The sequence below is a fragment of the Peromyscus maniculatus genome, chromosome 13, assembly GCF_049852395.1.
Source record: "Peromyscus maniculatus bairdii isolate BWxNUB_F1_BW_parent chromosome 13, HU_Pman_BW_mat_3.1, whole genome shotgun sequence".
NCBI classification, from domain to species: domain Eukaryota; kingdom Metazoa; phylum Chordata; class Mammalia; order Rodentia; family Cricetidae; genus Peromyscus; species Peromyscus maniculatus.
The window spans coordinates 33,749,159-33,774,630 of NC_134864.1; the positions used below are offsets into that span (position 1 = coordinate 33,749,159).

Consider the following 25,472-nt stretch of genomic DNA (forward strand, 5'->3'; position numbering starts at 1 on the left):
GCCGGTAGTAGGTGGGGGACTTGTGACTGTTCCTTCCAGCTGTACTCAAGAAAGTTCTCACAGCATATTCAGGCTCTGGCTTCTCTTGCATAATGGAATTTGTTGAGGTCTTAAAGGCTGGCAAAGCCTGCACATGGAAACCCCCCATTAACCGAGGCTCATCTTTCAATCCATTAATTGATCGTCACCTCATCTGTGATAAAATCTTAGTTTGGAACTTGCATGACCCAAAGAACTGCTGCATTGTGTCAATGCATAAATTTGGGGGGAGGGTGTTAGTTTTGCAGCACTTGAATTATCCAAGCACAGATTTTTTTTAACATATTAGTTCATATTCTCCCCCTCTATAAAAAGCAGTCAAAATGTAAGATTTTTGAATTTCTAATGAAAGAAAAGATTTTATACATATACTGACAGGAAAATTAAGGAAAAATATGTTCGGTAGGTTGCTAAATAAATTTCAAAAGTTGTGGCTAGCAAGATGACATTTGCAACACAAGGATGGAGGCTTAAGTTAGAGCCCCTAAACTTAAAGAAATGGAGAGAACCAACTCCCAAAAGTTATCCTCTGCCCTCTACACCCATGACATGGTACATATTGACATGCACTCACACATGTCCTTCCAGCAACAAACAGAAAGCTCAATTTTTCAACATTGTTTTCCTCCTTGCTTTAATCCTAGGACAACTCCGTTATGACATGAATAAGCTTTAGTAAATATTTAAGAAATGTTTCAAATATCATGATGTTAGTAAATTTATACCAAATAAACAATAGATACATGCTGTGGGATGTTCTGTATGTCCTGTGGGAGCCCTTCTTGGGTTCTTTGTGGCGTTACCCAGCAGGTCCGCATAGAGGATGATTAGGACCATGGGCCTGAGTGCAGGTGTCTGAGATGGTCTGCACTTGGCTGTGCTGGGGGATGGTCTGTATGTCAAGTTGTTCTGATTGATCAATAAATAAAACCTGATCGGCTGTGGCTAGGCAGGAAGGATAGGCAGGACTAACAGGGAGGAGAAATAAAAGGACAGGAAGGCAGAAGGACTGGCTGCCAGATGCCGCCATGACCAGCAGCATGTGAAGATGCCGGTGGGCGGTGGGCCACCAGCCACGTGGCAAGGTATAGATTTATGGAAATGGACTAATTTAAGCTATAAGCACAGTTAGCAAGAAGCCTGCCACGGCCATACAGTTTGTAAGCAATATAAGTCTCTGTGTTTACTTGGTTGTGTCTGAGCGGCTGTGGGACTGGCGGGTGACAAAGATTTGTCCTGACTGTGGGCAAGGCGGAAAACTCTAGCTACAGATACACTGGAATAATCATCCATATATTTAACATATATTATTCACATGAATAGGAATGCTACCACACATCCAATTTTTCATAGTTTTCTCTTCAGACTAGGACAAACAAGCAATTAGTAAGAAGTTAAGTAAGACTTTTTTCTGCAGTGTCAAAGGTCAATATAAGATTCTTAGAAAATACCCAAAAGAAAAACTAAACATCTCAACATGAAAATAACTCAGACATAAGTTACATATTTAAAAAAATTAAGTGTAAGCTAGTTTTCCCCCATGCTGGTGTGGAATTGAGATGATCAGTTGGCACTCTGCTCCGTGCTGTAGCCCCCAGGACACTGAGGAAGTTTCATTGACCATATTTTAGATTTCCCAAATAAAATGAGAGGCCTGAAACAAAATGTTTCTAAAGATCCTTCTAAGTATCACATGCCTGTACCTCTGTGACAGTTCTAGAGAAAAGCAAAATGGCCAAGGCTTCCTGCCATAACTCTGCTTTAAAATGTGCCTCTAAAATGTACATGCCTTGCATGAGAATCAGTACTCAGACACCAAGAAAGTAGCTAAGTCAAAACTTGGGAAATGTCTAACTACATCCAACAGCACTAGCCAGACTTTCAACCTTCAGGAAAAAATGGGAAAAGGTTCAGGATCCACAATACATATACACTTCTTGCTGGAAATAAGCTTCATATGGGAAGAAGTGGTATCTGAGATGACATATAAAGAAGCTACAAATTTTTGTACCTATTTCATTTTTAAGAAACAGGGTGAAGTATTATATCACTGCCTTTAAAGGAAATTTTACCCAGGAGGCAAAATCAATCCAAATGAGGACATGTGAAGTTACCCAACTCAGAGGTTCATGATCATGCCTGCTTTATATCTGCTCTCACAAAACCCGCAGAACTCTAGGTATCCTTGCAAGAATCTGAGTGTGCCACCAAATTCTAACATATCCTTTGCACCGGCTTGTGCAGTGCCGATGCCAAGAGGCAGAACTACTAAGTATTGACGGGTGTTTCACCTTTATAAACAACTTTTAGTGTTTGTATTTAACGCAGGTGAACTCGTGGCAAAAAGGAGAATTTCTGTTTGGAATTAGGATTCATGAGACTATAAGTCCTTTAAAGAAGTCGTGTTTTATGTGCATGTCTCTCTACTAATGTCCATTGTTTTTCAAACTACAAAGCTAAGCTTGTCCGTCCAATTTAATACTTTCTCGCCATTGACAAAAAATGGGTTCTTTTAGAAAAAGAATGTCTTTCCTTCCCGAAGCCAGGAAATCCCACACCCAGAGTCTAGAAGAAATGAAGCAAACCTCTGGAAAAATCGATATGAACAGATTTTTTTTAATGGCTATAATTTGGGTTATTCTTTAGTAAGAAATCCAAAAATATTTGTCTTCATTTGAAGAATTTCTGCTTACTAATGTCATGAGAAAAACAATACAATAATTATCTATTAAAAGGAATTCAAATAGACTGATTTTTTTATAAAGAAAAATGTAGAATTCTATGATGCAGCTACCATCTCTGTTTTTGTCTACTTTTAAGTGATCAAAGTAGTAGAATCCTTTGAACAGTAGGAGCAAAGAGAATGACTAGGGGGAGGAAGGACTCTATTAGAGTTAGAGAGTATCTTAAAAGCTAGAAATGTTCTGTGATGGAGGGTGATTTTATGTATCACCAAGATTGAGTTACTCTGTTTTGAAAATGACTAGTAAGTATTTAGGAATCAAAATCAAGGTTCCTGTTGCAGAGGATATTACCATATAATTTAGAAATGGTCTAAATGTTCTTAGAGCATCAGTTAACACCTGCAATCTTGGAACTCTGTGCAATGAATCCACACCCCTTTGGGTATTTTGATGTGGGGAGTCCCATCCATAGCATGGTATAGTAACAGTGTTGTAGAATTATCTTTGGAGTTACAAGCACCTGGGTACCAGCTTAGAATTAGCCCCTAATTAACTCTCAGGCCTTGGGTAAATCACTGTCCTCCTCTGAGCACCCACATGCTTATCTGTAAATGAAGCATTTAGACCAAGGGTCTTCACACCCAGCATTCCAAGGATAAGTGCTAGAATAGGATCTACATTAGACACTCTAATTCCTGACTGCCTATTAAAGGCTTGGGGGATAGTTGTTTTTGTTTTGTTTTGTTGTTTTTTTTAAAGTACTTCATGCTTAAGCCACAATTAAATGGAAATTTCTAGAATTACTCCTCAGTGTGGTGGGTTTTTTTTTTAAAACACTTTTGTTATTTCTAATAAGAATATTCAGTGTCAATGTTGAAAATTATGGAAAAATTGTATCACTGTTTAAAATAATTTGGATTACTAACTTGGCTAGGTCCTTTTTCTTTTATAGTTCCACCTATTTTTAGATGAAATTGCCCTAATTATCCTCTTTTTCTCACGTGAAGCGAAAAACTAAAAAATAACATAGGAGCCGATCTATTTCACATTTTTAAGAATATTTTGGAAAAAGGTAGAGGAAGAGAAAAAATGTTTGATTACTATGAAATTGAAGATAATCTCTATAATTCACGTACTTCCTGTTATGATTACCCCTTAAAATCTTACATAAGGAAAGATTGAGCTGCCAGATCTAAGAATATACAAAGGCACACAGTGATGCGGTTGGTTTCTGACTATTTCATTGGCTGCTTCAGCTATACTGTCTCATAAAAGAAAAGGAAACCAACTCTGTCTGCAAGGAAGACAGCTCTGTTATATCAACGACAATCATTAGGGGATGAAATCTGTAGTTGACCTTAGACGGCCAAGAAAATCCTCACTTAACACTTGCCATTGTTTTCAGTCTTGTATGCCTAGACATTTTTTAAAAGAAAGGTCATAGTTTAAGTTTTTTTTTTAAGTTTTGAAGGAAAAGAAAGATTTTCCAACGTTAGGTGGGAAGTGTGTGGGTAGTCGAATATATGCACAGGTGCGATCATACTTAATTAGGACTCAAATCATTTTAACAGACAGATGGAAAAATCCTTCATCCTAAAAGAATTAGAGACATTTAAGCACTAAAAATATTAACTTATGAGAAGAAAAATATAATTTCTATTATTCCTGAAAGATGTGACTCTGAAAATACATTCATCAATGTTTCTGAAGTAAACATCAAATGCTAAAGAGAATGACACCCCACCACAGAGGGTAAGAGGAGCATTTCATGTCTGACAAAGAAGAGAAACAGTCGGGTATTACTGGAATCACAATAACTAATGGTCATATGTGAGGGAAATGAAGATACATTCATATGAAAAACTTTCACAAGAAGGAAACAATGACTTCTCCAAGGATAGTACAACTGATGGCTACAGCGCTGAATGTATGCAGAACTGGTTTTTTTCAATTTACCAATTCTCTGGAAAAATTGTTGGAGGGAGTAAGGGTGTTTTGGAACCATTGCAAGACAATATAAAATATGTCAGAGCATCTAAGGGAAGAAATGTGCATATACATTCAAATAGGGCATATGTTAACTGGATTTGATCTTTCTCCACAAAAGGATATTTTTAAATGAAATTGATAATGTGTGACTAGAACCAGAAAGATGCACTGAAAGGAAGAGAATTGGACTACTTTCTGAGATCTTCAGTCTTAACTCTGCCCATCTTCTTTCCTGTTCCTGTTTGTGTCATAGTGATTTCATCTGCCATGTTTCCCTCAGAAAAATGACCCCTCTGTTATAAACATAACTCCAAACTTCATTTCATTTTTTAAAAATGGTCTTACATTTGGAGCCTCAAGGAAAATAGAAAATAAGATTCTAAGTGACAGTAGAAGATGATTTCTGAATTTATCAGTAAAGCACAAGCAACAAAAGCAAATGTAAATAAATTAGAATAGACCAAGACTGAAAAACGTTTGAATCAATGAAGGCTATAAGCACAATGAGAGTATAGGCTATGGAATGGGAGGCAATAGTTACGAGTCATGTGTCTAGTAAAGAATTAACAAAGTACTAGGAGCTGGGGAGATGGCTTAGTGAATAAAAACATTTGTTGTACAGCTAGGAGGACAGGAGTTCTAATCCCCAGCACTCACGTCAAAAGCTTTACATGAACATGAATGCCTGTCACTCCAGCACTGGGAAGCAGAGGCAGGGGACTTTGGAAGCTGGACAAACAACCCAGATCTGGTTTAATGAAAGACACTATTTTGAGGGGATAAGGAAGAGAGTGGAAAAGAAAATACCCATGTCCTCTGCCTTCTGCATTTGTGCATGTACACACACACACACACACACACACACACACACACACACACACACACACCATACCTAGATTATGTATAGAACTTCTATAACTCAGCAACAGCCTCAAATGCTCAAACCATACAGCATTGAATGGGAGATACCTTCAGTTATATTAATGGCTGATAAAAGCATAGAAAAATGATCAGTATTATTGATCATATGGAAATACAAGTCAGACCTGAAATACAAAATTTCATGACCATTAAAATTTCTATTTTAAAAAAATAAAAGGAGTTGGCAAGAGTGTGGAGGCATCAGAACTATTATGCATTACTGGTGAGAACAAAAAATAGTAGTCACTTAAGAAAAGTCTGGAAGTTCCTCAAAAATAAAACATAGAATTACTACAGAGGCAGCAACTACTTCCATACTCGAAAACGGAAACCCCAGGCTCAGTCAGGTCATTGTAAACGCATGTTCCTCATAGCATTGGTAACATAGTGAAGAGGCAGAAGCATTCCAAAGGACCACTGATGAAGGAATAGATAACAGTGCTATTTGTGTGAACCTTAAAAACAAAGAAACACTTCAGGGTTGAGTCTTGAAGATGCTGAGCTGAGCAAAAGTGTTCCAGACATAGAAGGAAAATACTGTATGCTTGCATTTATATGAGTTAGCTAAAGCAGTTCACAAAACCAGAACAGCAATTGGAATCGTGTCAAGACAAGATTAGGGGTTATTGTTTTGTGGAATGGAGTTTCAGTTTGGAAAGAATAATAATAATAATAATAATAATAATAATAATAATAATAATAATAATAAACAGTTCTTTTTTCCCCAAGACAGGGTTTCTCTGTGTAGCTTTGCACCTTTCCTGGATCTCTCTCTGTAGAACAGGCTGGCCTTGAACTCACAAAGATCTGCCTGCCTCTGCCTCCCGAGAGCTGGGATTAGAGGCGTGCACCACCACTGCCCAACAGAAAGAGTTCTTAAGATGTTCAATGATGATGGTTACACACTGTGATAATTTACTGACTGCTATTCAACTATATACTTAAAATTACTAAAATCATGAGTTGAACACTACATAGACTTTACCGTAGTAAATAAATACTTGTGTTTGTACTTGTGTTGGTTTTAGGATTGGCATCAACAAATGGGGAGCAGTAATGATGATTCCTAACTTTGATTTTTGTCTTTCATCTCTGATAGAAATCTCTGGGCCTTTGAAGGGCTCCCATCATGGATGTGGCTAGTAGCTGCATTTACACTGTCTTCCCCATCAGTCTCTCAGTTGAGATTTATGACTGTGAAATCTAGCATGAGGCAGCATCTCCAGGAACTAGGGCCAAGAATTTACATTAACCCTGTATGTGGGTGCACATTAACCCTGAGGGGTGCCTCCATGCTCCTCTATGGCAGCATGCAGACTCTGTGTACTCCTCAGTACAAGAAGGACCAAGGCTTCTCCTTCTAGCTGGTACTGATCTTGCTCCTACTCTGAAGCCTTGGGGTACTAAGCATCTGAAGGCATTTTCTGATGGAGTCAACCCTGCTTTACCTGTGATATAGTTTCATGAAAGGAGCAGAGGGTTTAGGCTTCTGTTCTCTTCCAGGCTCAGACTGAGCACTTGCTAACTAGAGACCACTTCATATGTAGCTGAACTCACAACTCCCTGGGGGTCCCTAACTGTGGACTGACTTCACTTCTCTGTCTCCACACCTCCTGTAGCCTTCTCTGCTGTTAGAATAATAAGAAAGAAGCAAAGACAGAGAGAAAAAAGGGAGGGTAGGTAAGGAAAGGGAACCGGATAGGGAAGAAAGGAGACAGGGGAGAGAGAAGAAATGATAACTGAAACCCAGGGAATCATATTTCACCCCAACCCAGATTATGAGTTGACTTCCTTAAATGTCAGCTACTCACAGTCTTTTGAAGCCCTCCATTGATTTCACAAGGAACTAGGTCAGGGCTGCTTTTAACTAGGGAAGCTGCATGCTGCAGGTTTCATTTCACTGTGAGGAGTGGATATTAAAAATTGATGCGTAACGCAAGCCTCTGCTTAATTAGTGTCTGGATAAAGACTTAGCAAGGAAAGCCATGGAAGTTAATAAAAGAATGAGTAATGGACAAGTGTTTCCATCTGTAGCTTTGCCCTCATAAATGTTATCCTGGAAGGCCATTCGGCAGGAAAGCCTTCTTTGTACCAGCTAACTAGTCTGCATTTAGGAGGTTAGTGTCATCCCTATGCCTTTGTGGTGGCACACACACGTGTTTGAAAATAAAATCTGACTGTTAGCTAGTTTTTCTGAGAATTCTGGGGGTTTTTGTTGGTTTGTTTGTTTGTTTCATTTTTCAAATTCTTAGCTTGACTTTGGAGGAGGGGGCCATTTAATGTAATCCCATTAAAAGGGGATTATATGAAAAACATACCAACAGTTGGATTTTAGTGACTGTCATACTCCTGGCAGCATGAGGTTTGGACCTTTATATAATGAGGACAGCCTGTCTGTTTTCAGAATTGCTACTTCCAAGGGAAGGAGGTTCTGTCTGTTTGATGGCTTCCATTTCCCCCCACCTCCTTCTACCGCTCTCCAAATCCCTCTACTCTCCTCACCCCTCCCCACCTCCCTCTGCTTCCCTAAACCCCTTTTACCCTTTCTACCTCCCTCTACCCCTCCAACCTCTCCACCTCCCTCCATCCTCTCCACTTCTCTCCACCTTCTTATGCCTTCCTCCACCTTTAAGGCTTAGATTTCATTCAGCATCCTGAAAGGTGCATTGTTCCCATGGGGGCAGAAAATGGCTTAGTTGTCTATAGTTCTTTATGCTCCAGACATCAAGTACCAGGATTACTCACTTAAAATGTCAGCTCCTTCATCCTGCTCTAACTGAAGAGGAAGATGCACAGACAACAGTAAGGGTCTCTGGCACTTTCACCCATTTCCATCTCTGTCTTCTAAAATGAACAGATATTCTTCCTGGATATGTCTGGGGTCCTGTGATCACCCTTCTAAAGTGTGTAAAAAAAGTAATGTTTTATGGGATACTTCCATGTATATCATTTTTTAAAATTGCAATAATCTTAAGGTAAATTTGGGGAGAATAAAAGCCAGTAGATCTGGAAGTTTGTCTTGCCCTAATAACAAGTTAGATGGAAATCTATGTGTTTCCCTGGGGCATTGGAATACTGATCTTTTATACACACACACACACAAACACACACACACACACACACACACACACACACATATTCATGCATACAGACACTTATACACATACACAATCTATCTTATAGTATAGCAAGGTAGTTTTTTTTTAATTAAGAATTTTTTTATTCCTTTTACACATGGATCCCCCTCCCTTCCCTCCTCCTGCCACCCCTAGCCTTCCACCTGCCAACTCACATTCCCATTCCTTCCTCTGAAAAAGTAAGGCCTCCCATGAGGAGTGAGTAGTGTCTGGTACATTCAGTTGAGGCAGGTCCAAGCCCCTTCCCCTGCATTAAGGCTGTGCAAGATGTCCCACTATAGGTAATGGTAGTTTGCAAGCTGGTTGAACAAATATATTTTAAACAAAACTGTGAAAATGAATATTCATGCTTATCTTTTCTTTTTTCAATTTTCTAAAAATTCAACAGTAAGCAGGCCATACTCAATGCCACCTGCAGCTCAGCTAAGCTCATGAACTACAAAGACTGCTTCCAGGACTTCCTGGTGAAGATCCACACTCTGCTGTTTTCATAGAACTTCTATTATACTTAATATGTATTTGACCTGAGACAAAAAGCATTTGCTTTTATTTTTGTTGCTGGCTAACTGTTGCCTTCATTTCTCAATCTGTAATTGTTCTGATTCTTTGTTTGGCTAATATATACTTTCATATTTAAATATGTAAATTATTTGTACATATAAGATCTAAGCCTGGGTCTTTGATGGTATTGCCTGGTCCTTAATAACTATCATAACTACTGGTCATCTTGGCTCCCTGTGCTAGCTCTTACAACAAGACCACTCACATCACACGTCCTGACCGTGCCTTTACACATTCGTCATTACTACACTGTCAGTCCTAGGCCAGAAGACCTTTCAATATGTAGAGGATGAGAGCTCCCACAAAGGAAGAATGGAAGGAATTCACAAAGGCTCCCTACAGAGGACGTATAGCACCGACAGAAAAGCCTTTATAGGGAATAATTGACAAGGTCAGATAGGTCATGAGAAGTGTATTAACTCGTTTTCTATTGCACTGACCCAAATCAGATTCGGCGAGGAAACGATTTATTTAGCTCATGCTGCCGTTTGTCACATTCAGTCTGAGGGAAGTCAGGGTAGGAACTCAAGCAAAGATCATGGAAGAAAGCTACTGACTGGCTCATTTCCTTTGGCTTTCTCTGCTACTGTTTTTCTTTCTTTTCTTTTTTTTTTTTTATAATGCCCACACCCACCTGTCTAGGGATGACACCACCCACAGTGGGCAGGGTTCTCCTATATCAATTAACAACTAAGAAAATGCCCACAGACACGCTTCCAGGCCAATGCTGTAGAGGAAATTCCTCAACATTCTCGCTTTCTGGGTGACTCTAGTTAGTGTCAAGTTCAGAAAAACTAACCAGTGAGATGTTCAAGGGAATCAAGATGAAAAATAGACCAGAGTCAGAGAACAAGTAGGAAACAGTAGGCAATTTTATATAACTTTAGGTTGAGTAGAAAGTAACTATGATTAAGGTAAAATAGCAGAGGGGAGCTGTAGACACTGCATACAAAATATGCCCTTGAGTGGAGACCCATTAATAGATGTAGTGAGCCTTTTCTGTTTTTGTTTTCCTCCTGAAACATCAATGGGATCTTTTATTAGTCTATACTAAGCCAAAATGAATTCTTCAGCATTCAAGTAAAATTATCAACAAACTAATAAAGGAACAGTGTAAGGTGATTTGTTTGAATCTCCTAGGTTTGAAATGTCTCAGGCCATTGTGCCACTGATAAGCTTTCATCTTCTGACAGCTCTCTCCTAGTGTTAATCACTTGTAAGTGGCTAATAACTAATCAGTCAAAACAGTAAAATTAGCATGCAGGTATAAAGGCAAATTTGACATCCAGAATGTGATACTCCAATAAAGCAATGCTTCATCTCAGCTCTGATCATTCTCTTGGGGGCTGCTATCAACTAAATCCTTTTAGCCATTTGGATTTTAGTTATGACATGAGAACAAAAAGATATAATGGATTCATCTATCCACAGCACCATGGAAGTGTTTGTGTTAGACAATAAATGGATGTCCTGATCTCGTCTCTACTTGTTTTCAATTACTATTATTTATTATTTTATAGTCATATATACATTATATATATATATATATATATATATATATATATATATATATATATATATATATATACTATGCACATTGATTACATTGTCCTCTCTTATGTCTACTCCTCCCAAATCCCTTCTTCTTTCCAACTTCTTTCCAATGCCCTTTCTACCATTGTGGTGTGTGTGTGTGTGTGTGTGTGTGTGTGTGTGTGTACCACTGTATTTAATTAATGTTACTTAAATGGGTATGAGTGAGGGTTATTTTTATTTGAGCAAAGGCAACTTGAAGAGGCTACCATTGAGGAACATGAGTACCCCTCTTCCAACAGACCCTTAACTACCTGGAGCTCTTTAAGACTGTTGATTCTCTTTTCTTATTCCCACTTGGTTAGTCATATTAATCCAATGTATAACAGAAAAATGCATGCAGAAAATAGAAAAATGTCAGCTCACTGAATGCAACTAAAATCAGAGGAGGAGAAAATATAGGGAAAGTTCTTCCTCTGTTATCCATGGTCAGAAGAAAAGCTCAGATGTACAAATTGAAGTCACCCCTCCCCACTTAAGTCGATTGTATACCTAGCTAGATAGTATGCAGAGATTCAAAATCCATGTCATCAACACTCCCCCCACTCCTCTCAGGTACTCGCTAGGACTTTTATTCCTTTCCTTTGGGAATAGCAATGGCCCAGATTCTCTAGTTGATTGGCTTTTCTACTAGGAGTAGAATGTTTAATTAACCTAACTCCCATCAGCAAGCTGCAATAATGAGCTTGCTTCAACCACGAATCACCGTGCACTGCTGCATACACCTTATTAAATTTGGAGTTGTTATTCATTTACAAACTTCTGAAGAAAATGATTTTTTAAAAAAATTATGAAAAGCTTTTAAAATATTTTATAAATGAACTCAGTTTTACCTGAGAACACACAAACACTCAAGATAGCTAGTGGCATCATAATAGTTCCCTGGGTTTCCACATTACTTCTTTTCAAAGAGATTAAATGACTTGCTTGAGGAGTTTTTCATTCTTCTTTCTATTTGTGCTCAATAATGCATAATGTTTAGCAGATTGGAATTCCTTCTTTAAAGTGTTAATCTCTTACTTTCTTTTATAAATGCACCTCTTTAATTCTAGACATCTGAAAGGGATCAATTTTCACAGCTCATTCATTGGTACAGGAGCTGATGAGGGTTTGACATCTATAGAATGGCTTACATTTAAAGGCTTCATGGTTATAGTCTTTACATTTTTTTATTCCAGTTAAATATGCCTGGAATGGAATAGTTCTTTAAATGACACCACTTAAAAGTGTAAGCAATGGATTCAGTATTCAGTATCACTTCTCTTGTTGAATGACTATATTGATTTCAATGTGAAATTTTCTAGGTCTTAGAAGCCTGCTTGCTTTAAACTTAATGGTCAGACATTTCTTATATAATTTCTCCTGTTCAAGTTCAATAACCTTCTAAAGTTATAATGCATATTCATTCAAGTTCAATATATATAATGTTTTGACTCTGGGAAATACACAGCAGATCAAGATATTAGAAGAAGTGAAATGACTGTAAGGTATAGCTCTTGCCCTACATGCCTTTTTCCTTAACATTTTTAAAAATTATGAGACATTAGAATAACTTACAAATCATTATGGAAGAACAAGAGGAGCACACACAGATGCTATCATAGGTAAAATTCTAAGTTGACAGATTCTGGATAGAGACGCCAAGGTAAAACTGACATGGTTTTAAGGAATTTGTAGGAATCCCTTGCAGCAAGTGAAGACCTCAGACACAAAGACTCAGAGGTTTACCTGGTGATTGTCAAGCCACCCAGAAGCCCACAGAAGCAGAAGGGTTTTACCACCTTGTATTTTCAATTGACAATTTGGAAAACTATGGCATAAAAGCCTCATCCAAAGTCTCAACATTTTGTGATTGGGCCAAGATGGAAACTACTTCTTATGACATCCAATCTTGCTCTAAATCCCTAGATCATTTAGTTAAGTAGAAGTCATGCATCAGACACTATAATATGGCACTAGGAACCTTCTTACTTAAACATAGGAGTTTAATAATTATATTTGTCAAAGCTTTCAAAATCCATGATAGTAAATGAAACCCACATAATAAATTTCCTTTTTCATCTAACTTAATCAGGTAAGTAAACTGAAAGAAATCAGTTGAAGTATATGTATGACTGAGAGATTCTCTTTTTAAATAGACGAATGTAGTTTATTTCTGAATTGACAATGTGACTGGATTTTAGAGTCTAAAGCAGCAAGAGTTCTTCTTAATGGAGAGAATTGCTGCTTAAATTGCTGACAAGAAATTGCACTTAAAGATTCAGCAGCCAGTGAATATAAACACTAGGGATAAACATGTCTACTTGCATCAATCAAAGACAGCTGCAGTGTACCCCTAGAAAGGTGAGCAATTATTTATGAAATTATGTTTTCTTCAGTGATTCCGAACTGCAATTCTAGGATAAACTGCATGAGGAAAACAGACAATGTCACCATCCCAATTAACCACAGAGTCACATGAATTTTCAAAATCAAGGACTTTTAGTTATTCTTTGCTTACCCTTACCACCCTGAGTAGAGATTTTTTTTTTAGCTTTAAAAGCAGACTGATTGAACAAACCAGCCCATTCTTAACAAGCTAGGTTGTTTGTTTTGGTAATTTTAAAGGCAAGGGTCTGGGTGGACAAACTCACAAATCTAAAGACAAAGAAGAGGGTGCTGAGAGCATGTAAGGGTCTGCCATACTTGTTACGTTTACCTGAGTCAGTTTCTGGATCATCTGTTGTGGGGACGTCATTGCCTTTAGCGGTTTTGCTGTTGCCATTGTTATTGTTTGTATGAGTATGACACATGTGTGGTGTATGTACATATGTGTGAGTGCAGAGGACAGAGGAGGACATTGGTGGGGGGGGTGTCTTCTTTTAGCACCCTCTGCTTTAATCCCCTAAGACAGAGGCCATCAATGAACCAGGAGATAGGTTCTGGAGAGCCTCCTGTTACCACTGCCCAGAGCATTAGCATTAAAGGCATGTGAGCACCTCTTCCCAGCATTTTATGTAAGTGCTGGGATCTGAATTCAGGTCATCATGCGGCACAAGCTCTCATACCCGCTGAGCCACTTTCCTAGCCATAGCTTCAGTCCTGAATCACTCTCTTAATTTCCCTTGCAATAGTCATGGACTATCAAGCTACTGTACAGTGATAACAATGACATCAGCAGTCAAATACAAGAATCCTAGATTTCTGAGGTCAATGCATCTTGTGACAGGTCAGGACTAAAAACCTGACTGTCTCTATTAGGTTAGTTTGTGAGCAGGTAGGTCCCTGAAAGAATTTTTTTTTTAAGATTTTTTTTTTTTAATTTTGAATGTGAGTGTTTTGCCTGCATGTATGTTGTGTGTCACATGTATACATGGTGTTCATGGAGGCTAGAAGAGGGCACCAGATCCCCTGGAACTAAAATTAGGGATGGTTGCAATATGATTGCTGGAAACTGAACTCTTGTACCCTGTAAGAGAAACAAGTGTAACTGAGCCATCTCTCTAGCTCCGATGAGGGATTTTCTTGGTTGTTAGTTGATTCAGAAGAAAACAGCTCACTATGTGCAGCCCCATTCTATAGGAACTGGTGCTGGGGTGTACAAGCAAGCTAGCTACCCATGAACCTGTGAGCAAGTGAACTGGAAAGTGAGCCCAGCAAACAGTGCTTCTCCAGTGTCTGCTGTACCTCCTTGGCTCTGGCGTGGCTTCCCTGGTTGCCGGTAGTACTGTATAACAAGTAGGCCTACCTTCAGATTTCTGCCTTCAGTTTCTGCCTTGACATCCTTCAGTGACGGACTGTGGCTTGAAAGTGTAAGCCAAATGAACCCTTCCCCTCCATAAGTTGCCTTAGCACAGTAGCAGAAAGCAAACTAGAAAACGTGTCTTTTAGATCATTAAAAAATAATATCCAAAAGTATAAATTATATTTTACATTTGTTTCTTTAGTAAAAGCAAGGTCATATTTTCTTTAGATTAAATGCTTTTAAATTACTTTTCAAATGAGGAAAGGGAGAGGGAAAACAGATAATCTTACTTTCATCCCTAAAATGTAAAATATTCCTGGAATATTACTTCGAAAAACTTAACAACACTCAGGTCATGAATTTCTCAGTACTTTGTGCCACTAATTCTGTGTTTATGATATCAACAGGTGCCTACAAACCTTGTCCCTCTGGAATAAAGGGAAAAAAAAGGCGTCATTGAAGGTAGTGAGTGAGGCAACAATTACCAGCTAACTTGTGTTTATTAACAGTTTTGGTTCTTGCGGATCACATAATATTTCTAAGAGCATTTCTGATTTTTTTTACCATAAAGTAATATTTTTCTATTTTCCTCCACAGTCAAGGACAATTAAAATTTTCATTATTCATTCCTACTCTGCATTTTTCTTCCCTCTCCTTTATGTAGAATAAAATGTCATGGCTAATGAAACTCAGCATGACTTTCTCTGAAGGGTTGAGACAAAGCTAATAGATGATGGAAAGGAATCCAGTCCTTGCCTCCCAAAGGCTGCAAAAGATCCAGATCACTCTTGCATGCACAAGCTTTATTCTAGAAGCATGCAGGGCCCTTTCAAAGTCAGATAGTGGTGTCTCTGATATACAGCACATAAACTGATACTAGCAGATGGATTTTTTTCCACCTGAAATAACTTCATTAGGTAATTGTCCCCTTTACACATAGTTTTTCTAGCTAATTGGCACAGTTACCAGCTGGGGGTGTTAAGGATTCTCCAAAGAAGCTGATAGGTATGGAGAAAGCCAATGGTTTCACCAATCCTAAGTGAAACTCCTGATAATTTCACAGGGTAATTGTGTATTTTAAAAGTAAATCATTTCTTCACAATTTTCTCTTTTATTTAAAAAAAAAAAACTTGTTATGTATCTGCCTTCTAGTGAGTAGTTTTTAATTATTCTCTACAATCCCAGCTTCCGTGTTGTAGACAACAGTATCATTCCAGAATGCCAACTAATGATTTTACTAGACATTGACATTGTCAAACATCCCTGCAGGCAAAAACTGTTTGAATTCTGAGCAACTGCTCTATAGACAGATTGCTCCTAAGAATTGTGAAGTGTGTGCATGAGTGATTTGAGATGTTGATATGTAATATACATATATAATTTTTGTTTCATGTATCTAACATGAATATAGAATCCCCTTAATTTTTAAATTAAATTATTGAAACAATTTAAAGATAATTACAAGTATGCATATATGTCTAGATGGAACTCAAACACGTTGAAGTCATTAAAAACTACTGCTTTTTAGTTAGACTCATAAAAAGATGGAGGAGGGTATCATTTGATTAACTAATGCATTTATAAATCTTTCCGGGTAAAGAGAGGAAAAGTCACTTACAAGTACCAATGACTATGGATTACTTGAGGATGCCACAGTCATCTCCAGCACCAAAAGTGATAGGGACTTCTTTGATTCCTCATATAAACAGTAGAACCACATAAATAGAAAACCAAATTGCATGGTGGCCTCTCTTGACATGATGATTCAATCAGTTTAAATGACTAAAGCATGTTTAAATCAAAACAAATAAAACCTAGTGTGACTGAATGATCTGAACATGGAGACAATTGACCTGGAACTGCATGGAACTTCTTATAGACTTGTGTTGTGAGCTATGTATGGCTCATGAAAGGGCTAGTCACCCAGAAACTGAAATTTCCTGGTCTTTAAAAATCACTGGCAACAGTTTTCACATCTTAATGATTTCATATAATGTACACAACAATGGATCCTGGAAGAGTAGCCTAAACATAGGATATTGCTATGGTGCTTAAAAATTCATTTTATTTTTTTATGTGCATGAGTGTCTGTGTGTCTGTCTGTGGTGCATCATGGTGGTGGGTGGTGTGTGTGTATGTGTGTGTGTGTGTGCGCGTGCGTGCGTGCGTGCGTGCGTGTGTGTGTGTGTGTGTGTGTGTGTGTGTTATGTGGTGTGGTGGTGGTGCTGGTGGAATATGTGTATGTGTTGTGTGTTAGCTGCCCAGCCATCTCTCCAGACCCTGCCATGGTGTGTAGTAGAGAACTGATGAGTCTATTCTCATTGACAATGAAGGAAAGCCTGTGATAACATTAAGTTTGTAGACAGAACTCTTCCTTATATGAAAGGGAAAGAAATCCCAAACTCTGTCCAGTTTGCTCTCTTTCCTGCAGAAAATCTCCAACAGCCAGTTGGAGCCATCTTTGTCAAGCTTTGACTTTTAAGAATTCTGGATGTACATGTTTAGGTCCCTCCAGATCAAAGCTTTTCCCTGAAAACCTCATGGTGTTCTCCATTAGACTTTTTGTGGTCATTATAAGAATTTAGATTTTAGTCTTAAGAAACTCATATCTTTTGCGGGGGGAGTGGGGGATAGAATGTATTATAACTGGGCAGATTGCCAGTTTTAATCTTTGTAGTTAGTGCCCACTTAGAACACACTAGTTTTTTTAGCATGCCAGAAATTTAGAAATGTCTTTGCATTTTGACACTGGGACCAAAAAGACTCAGAAGCAAGTCACCTGAGCTTTGCATATGCCCAAGGGGCCTCGTTTTTGGTTTTGAGGCTTGCACCAGACCAGGTTGTTCAACTTACTCTCTGCAGGCTCTTTGGACCTTCGGCCGCTGGATGACTTCCTCAGCAGGCTCCGCCCTGAGGTAAAAAGGCTGGTGAGCTCCTCCAAGGGACTGGTGGGTGTCCGGGACCTGGAACCACTCTGCACAGCAGCGCTGTAAGTATTCACCGCGGCATTGACCATCTTGGCCCCATCTTGCGACACGGGTCTGGGGGTCGAGTGAGGCACTGAGGGAGAACTTCTTGAGAGGCTGCCGGAATGCACAGCATCGTAGGGGGGAGGCCTCTTGAGACTCAAGGGCGTCAGGGACCTCCCCATGCTGACGGGGGATGGAGAGGTGGAATGACTTTTTGGATAGCCATGAGGAGATTGGGTTCTGTACAAAGTGGATGGAGGTGGAGGGGATGAAGAGAGCACAGAGGACGCAGGCGCAGGGCCTAGGGCTCCGCTCTGGTCTTTAGCGTGGCTGGAGGTGTGTGATGGCAGGGAGGATGGACATGCTCCAGGTGGCTGTTTCATGTAAGACACGTTTTCCAACACAGGAAGCTTTGTGACTTCCAGAGGGGTCAGCGGAGACTCATCGGAATTGGGGGAGCAGTGTACTGGGGCTGGCGGGAACACCAGCAGGGGTGGTCTGTGAGAAAGCAAGTTGGGGAAGGGTGGGGGTATCTCACAAAGCAGACCCTTCGGAGTACATGGTCCTGAAGACTTGATGAAGTCCAGGTCAGGCACCGTGGGAGTAGCACACTGCGAAGAACAACTGTGATGATCAAAGTCACATTTGGAGTCATGGCCTAGGTCGTCGAAAATGGGGTATTTCATCTCCTCGTACACAGCCTCACTCTGGTCATCCTCCTCCTTCCTGAAGTCTCTAAGAATGTTACCCACCATCTCGATGTACACAGGCTCCTCTTCCTCGGGGTCTGCTGCGGGGCTGCAGACCTGGGACAGGGATGAATCTCTTGGGAGCGAGGTTCTCCTTGGCACATGCTTTTTGATGTAGGTTTCATCGAATGACGTGCTAAGCTGAGTGTTAGGGTTCCGTTTTGGTTTTGGAGGGGGGATTTTCTTCGAGTATTCGTCACTGTGGGGTCTTGGCTTGGCAGACACTGAAAGAAAAAAAAGAGGGATTGGGGAGTAAAGCATGAATATATTGGAAAGTTTTCAAATTCGACCTGTGCTTGGATTTTCTGCAATTCTTTGATACAAGGAGTAGTCAACTTCATTACTAGCTTGAGTCTTTGATAACTCAAATTCATAGTCAAACATAGCCCACAGAAAATCTTAATGGTAGAATCATACTGACTCTCAATTTCAGACTAATTATTATCTGGCTACTCATCCAACACTGATAAATGCATTAGACCTGAGGGTAGTTACTACTCTGTTTTGAGATTACCAATGGAAAACTTAAGGGTGAAGCTTCTTGATAATGGCATATGAAAATAAACTTGGAAGAATTAAGTGAGACTGAAATTGGTGATGGTAGGGAGATTATGATGTATGTTCACATAAATAGTCACAAAATGTAACAGAAATTGATATATTTTACTGGTGTGGCTGCAACGCATGCTTTCACCTTCCATTTAGGATAAAGAACATCTTAGCCTTTTGGATTTAATCTCTGCTGATGCAAATAAATAGCTCCTATGAAGATGGATCTAAGACTTCAGAGAAATTGCTATGAAAATCTTGAGTCTAGACTAGTTAATCTCTAGATCTCTTGCTACAGTTTGTGTATTTGTCTACTTTTGTTCAGCAAGATGTCTTAAATGCTATCTTGGTGTGAATTTATTAGTGATGTTCCACTCTCACATCTGAACTCCCTGGAGAGTTTTGAACAAGAATAACCAAGGGATAACACATAAGCTTCAATAACTGCTGGAAACTGGGAACTTTTGACAGATGTGTATAATAATGAACCACCTCCTTCTAGGCTGGAAGTCCTATCCCTGCTCCACACCTTTTGACAGAAAACAAACTTCTTGACACCATATTGTAAGGTATATCCAGGTGGAAAATGTCTGCAATGAAAACACATTATTTATCTTGAGGAAAGATTCTAGAATCTCGTCATTGCCCTATTAACCACATTGTGTTGATTAATACTTATAATGATTATCCCCTGATACAATGTGACAGATCTAGTGGCTTAAGAAGATGTCAGTACATGAGGTAAGCTGACATCAGAGTTCACAGGTACCAAGATTGGACAAAGTTAACGAGGCTACTCTATGATTTGCAAACTAAGAGGGATGTCAAGACACAAATCAAGAGACATTGCATTTCTCCGTTGCTGTTTTCAAATCACATTGCTTATGACCCAAAAGCCTTTCTAAAATTTACCAAAACATAGGAATACTTCTAAATACTGGGTGTGTGGCTGCTCTGTGCACCCATTGTGTCTTTAAAACAGAAACAATCAAGTATTCTACTATGCACTTCATTTAGCTGGGTGATTTGTAATTTCAAGTATTCTCTTCCTCTTGCCCAAAAAGCTGTTTGAACAATGTTTGTAATGCATGTATATTTTTCCTTTAAACCTTACTACCAAAAATTAGCTGTCATTTCCCAAGGGACTAGCCTAGTGAAATCCTTTAGTTCCCAAAGTAAAAAGTCTATAGACATAATTAAGTAGAAACTAGTTAGTCAATTCTTCTTTAGAAGGAACCAAAACAACCACTAGCTCTTCCTTCCATCACCCAACTTAGCATGAATTTTATTATATTAAAAAATAAAATAAGATTATGTACACACAAAAATTCCAAATTAGAATAAAGTAAAGCTATCCATGAATAAGGCTGACTTAGAACTAGAAAGATTTTTGAAAGAATGGAAACCTCAAAGAAGGAAAGTCTATCCGGAATATTCTTTGAAGTTTACTTCCTGTTTCCAAACATAGAGAATCATCTAAACAAGTGATACTGAGAACATATTTCCCTTTGGCTGTTGGGTTCTAAAAGAGGGGGAATATAAGAGTGAGGAGCCCTGTGAGCAAGCGATTAATCTGAGCCTACAATTAGGATGATGCTTTGAGATGGGTAACTTTCCTACATGGGAACAATCACATTCAGAGTAAGGCTTTCATTCTTCTCTATGAAATCCTATGCAGATAATGGGGGGGGGGCAGGCTTTGTACATTGTGCAAAGTAGCTGTGTGGACAGAGAAACCTGGAGGCAACATCCTTCTTTCCCATACAAATCAGAAGGTAACTTTTGGAATAAGTGGTATCAATGCTTGTGTTTCCCTCAAGTTGTGAGCAAATGGCTGTTTTCTTTGTGAAAAGGAACAAAAAATGAAATATCTTTTATACTCATGAAATGAATGGAGAAATTTCCTATTTTGGAAGAAAGTATAGTATAAGTAAGCTAGAAGAACTAATCTTAACAAATATGAACAAGCTCTTTAGACCATGGAGACAATTTAAGTTTGAACAAATTACAGATACTGAGTACAAGAAAAACCAAATATGATATGTGAATCTCCAGGTGTCAGTGAGATGATAATGAAACTGGCAGTCATCATTGACTGAACTGTGGTTCTCTTGCACACACAAACATTCTATTAAAGACATCGAACAATATCATGACACCTGGAGGCAGAACTGTGGTCGACATGTAAGCTTGGCATAAGTCAGGGGCCTTTGTGGTAACTAGAAGAGTCTCTTCACCTCTCCTTACCTGTCATATCAGAACACAGAGGGAAGGCATCCATCTACAAGCCAGGCAGAAAGCTCTGGGTAGAAGCTAAGCACACTGCGCCTTGATCTGAGACTGCTGGTGTTAAAGGCTATGAAGAAAGGAACTTCTGTAATTTAAATCATGCCCCCATTTTGTTATGTCACCCTGAGGTAACTAAGACAAAAAAATGTATTTATTGATCACTATGTAAATATGTACGTATCCTTTATAGTTGAATGATGGGTTCCTATTTGTATTCCATCCTCTAATATTAGGATGGTATGTGTATTTCTATTATTTTAAAATTAATACAGCTCTTTGGAGCCCAGTTCCTATGGTGGGACACTTTGCTCAGGGAGGAGGGCCTTGGATCTGCCTCAGCTGAGTGTCCCAGGCTCTGCTGACTCCCCATGGGAGATCTTGCCTTGGATGAAGTGGGAATGAGGGGTGGGTTGGGGGAGAAGGCTGGGGGGTGGGAGGAGTGAGGAGAGGGGAATCTGTGGTTGGTATGTAAAATGAATTGAAAATCTCTTAATAATAATAAAAAATTAATACAGCTCATCTCAAGGCAGCATTTAGATTTTTTCCACCCCCTGCCTCATACCATCTCACCTTCTTCAAGAGAGCATGTTTTTGTTACACACAGTATTATTCAGGACAAATATCCACCCAAGAGCAGGCTTCTACCACCAGGACAGTAATCATGGTTCCTTGTGATAGGATTCTCCAGCCTCTGATTTATGCCCACACATAGACTACCTAACTCTCACCCGCTTTCTGGAGGTTTGCTGGTTGTAACTGACCCTTGTTGCAATACACTTAATCCCTGCGCTTCCTTAGCTCTCCATCACATGAAGCAGTTCTCCAGCTGGCCTTTCCTGGGGAAACCCTCACAAACCAGAAGGCAAACCTCTCCCTCTTCCCTTCCCTGAGTGATGAAGACTGCCTGCCCATCATCAGCAGATTCATATAACTCTAGTCGTTCTTTCCCTGGCCCACTGGTATTGTACCAGTATTGGATTGTGAGAATAAGGATTACTTAGAGAGTAAAATGTTAAATAAATTACAAATAATTGAATTTCTTTCCTTGATATTGGAGGGAAGGTGATGGCTATATCGCATCTTTATTTCATAACCCCCCCCCAAATCTCATAATTCATTTTGGGAAGATCAGAGGAATACTTGTTTCCAGGAATGTAACTTTTCATTTGCCCATGTATCACAGGGTAGATCAATGATAACATATTTCAACTGTCATATTTTTAAAGTTTATCTATATATGGAAAAGTCTGAAATTCTCGGTAATATTATCCCCTAATTTATTCTACTTTAATCTATTTCTGGTGAATTAAAAAGTAAAGAAAATTAACTCTCAATGTATTTTTTCTAAGGCCCTTAAAATAGTCTTGTGCTACATATACAGATGAAGAATTATTGCTAATTAAAGCCACACACATACAAAAAGACAATAAGAATTGCATTGCAATTTTCAACATTTAACTGAATTCAACCATTAGAAAAAGGTGATTTTATCACTTTTAAATGAATTTTAAATTATTTCTAATAAGCCCAAAGATAGAAGCAATAATTCCTGTTCAGCTTCAGAACACAAAATTTAAAGCTTAAAATAGCATAATGACAGTCTCATTGAATGAGGAGAAAGTGACATTTTGAAATGAAGTACCTAAGCACAAAGGTTATGCACGGCTTTCAGTCATGCCTAGATGATCCGTCGTTCACAGTTAATTTTGGAAATTCACCCTGTCCTTTGTCAACTTATCCTTCAGAACTACATTGTTTGTGTTTTTTAAAGGGGTAATATAAAAATATGCTTTAGTGTCTGTCAGTGTGCATAACATGTGAGATAAAAAGCAACACAACACAGGTAGCATTCCTCCTTGTGGAAGTACCCTGTGGTCACAGGATTCCAAAAGTTGAAGGACAATTAGAGATTATTCTTTGCAGATATTCATTCATTTAAAATGTGTGCGCGTGTGCGTGTGTTTGTGTGTGTGTGTATGTGTGTGTGTGTATGTGTTTCTATAACTTGATTTTAATTAATCTCAAAGGTCTACATAATGCATACTGGCCATTATTACCCCATACTCTCCCACATCCCTACCATCTCTGTCCAACCACCTCTTCTCCACTAATCTCTCGTGTTTGCATCTATTCATTTTATTTTATGACTCACTGAGGTTAATCAGGATTCTCTATGGCTGTGGGTTTGGAGCCTGACAGTGGGCACACAACAGAAGACCATGTTTCTCTGTCTCCAAGAATCGATCAATAACCACCAACAGCAAAGGTAAGGCCATCTGAACACCCCCCCCACACACACACACACACCTTCTATGACTGATGGGCAGCAGGACCAGTCTTGTGTAGTAAATCCAGTGCAGATAACCAGAGTTGCTGAACTCTATATGGCTGATAAGCAAATATGAATTGTTTACCACCTATGTTTTTAGAAAACAATATCACAAGTTCAATATAATATTCTATTCCTTTTGAGACAAGGAAAACAATAGGGGAAAGCTATATAATTCATTATTTTATCTATGGTACGCTGTAATATATTTTTCTAAACGGTATTCATCCATACAACAGGCAGAACCAAAGTGCTTTAAATTTATTTAAGTAATAGTTCAACCTGGGAAATAATGTCCACACTGTGATCCTGGAACAGGTTGATTCTGAAGGTGAGAGACACATTTCCCACTTGCAGGGGGAATTGCGCTCACAATAACTCTCTTCACAACTCACAATTCCACAGCTTGGAGAGATATTTTTATTTTCACAGTCACAAGCTCGAAAATACTATCAACAATTTTTTAAGAGATGTTTGCTAAGGGATGGAAGCTGCAAAATCTTCGGTCTACTTACAGGAGGAAAACGAAAAGGTACAGGGCAGCTCAAGACTGAAGTGGCAAGACTCATGCTACAGTTCTAGATAAGGCGACAAAACAGGCAGAGAACTCAAATTAATGTTCGAGTGGATCAAAATGAACCAAAGCTGGTTATTGGCTTAGCAATGCATCCTGACTTTTTAAGACTGTCAGCTGAATGAGGCCTGAAGGAGCTTTTGCTTAACATCAAAGGCAGGATCCTAACAAAGCTCTGATCATCTTGAGATCCATGACATTAGGCACACTACTTTTAAGATGTTTTTTCTTATACTCATTTTCCTTCTGCTTCTCTTCCACACACTTATCTCAAAAGGTGTGTGTGTGTGTGTGTGTGTGTGTGTGTGTGTGTGTGTGTGTGTGTACATACCTTTACAAAAATTACTATTTTTTGCTTCAATCTTCAATCTACTGGTAGTAAAGTAAACTTAAGGTCTATAGGTTTCATTTTTAAAAAATAGGAATAGGTTTGAAAATGTAAGTTCATTTTACATGGTGAGGGTTAAGACTGTTTTTTGAAATCATACTTATTTTGAGATATATAGACATCCCCTATATTACACATAATTCTTACAGATTGTAGTGAGGAATATTGAGAGAATCTTAAGTCAGAAAAAAAGAACCCCTGTTTGATAGCCTCCACTAACAGTTCCCTTTAGTTCTATATGCACATATTTCTGTTTCCTGGTCAGTGAAATCTATTTCCTTCCATCTTCCAGGAAATCCAGCCGCTGTGAAATATGACTCCCAACCTCTCTGAGATCACTATGCTGGAAGAAAGCCCAGGTTAACAACAGAGAAAAGAAAAAGGTAGTACCAATAATGAAAATCCAGCCAAATGAGCCCAGTAAAGCTGGCTTGCTCATCTCACTCCACTACTGAATTATCCCATATAAGACAGAAGACGTTCAGTCATGGAAAGACCACCCCCGCTGTGCCCTGGTGGATTTCACCAACAAAGCTATGAGTAAATGTGATCACGTTTGTATTACCATTAGTACAATACAATAAAACTATCATATCAGGCATGTTCAAACCATGGTCTAAGAGCTGCAGATATCAGAGGGTAGCCATGAATGTAACCCAATAGAAGTTTATAAACTTAACTCACAACATTCTCAGTCAATTCTCTGGTGTGAAATTTGTAAGTGACAAAAGCTTTTTGTGGTGATGGCAAAGGTTGGATATGTCTGCTGAGGATAGTTTATTATGCAATGATGCATAATTGAAATAAATATCAGGAATGATGCTGGTCTAGCATAAACCAGCTTTGGGACACAGAGGCAGCAGAGGGTTGAAGGGCAGTGTGTTGAGAGACCACACAACTGTTGAGAAAATTGCTACAGAAGGTAGGAAAATGGGAAATCTGCTATAGGTTGGGGGAAAAATCAGGACGATTGTTGT

General features: G+C 38.9%; 1 protein-coding gene across 4 annotated transcripts in view; it reads right to left on the reverse strand.

Moving 5' to 3' along the window:
* Positions 1-25,472, reverse strand: part of Nyap2 (neuronal tyrosine-phosphorylated phosphoinositide-3-kinase adaptor 2) — a 251,140-nt gene that overhangs the window by 67,727 nt on the left and 157,941 nt on the right. For all 4 annotated transcript variants that reach the window (XM_006972110.4, XM_042260035.2, XM_076549957.1 and 1 more), the window contains exon 5: positions 17,502-18,590. In XM_006972110.4, coding sequence (XP_006972172.2) covers positions 17,502-18,590 — 1,089 coding nt within the window. The remainder of the gene's footprint in view (positions 1-17,501; positions 18,591-25,472) is intronic.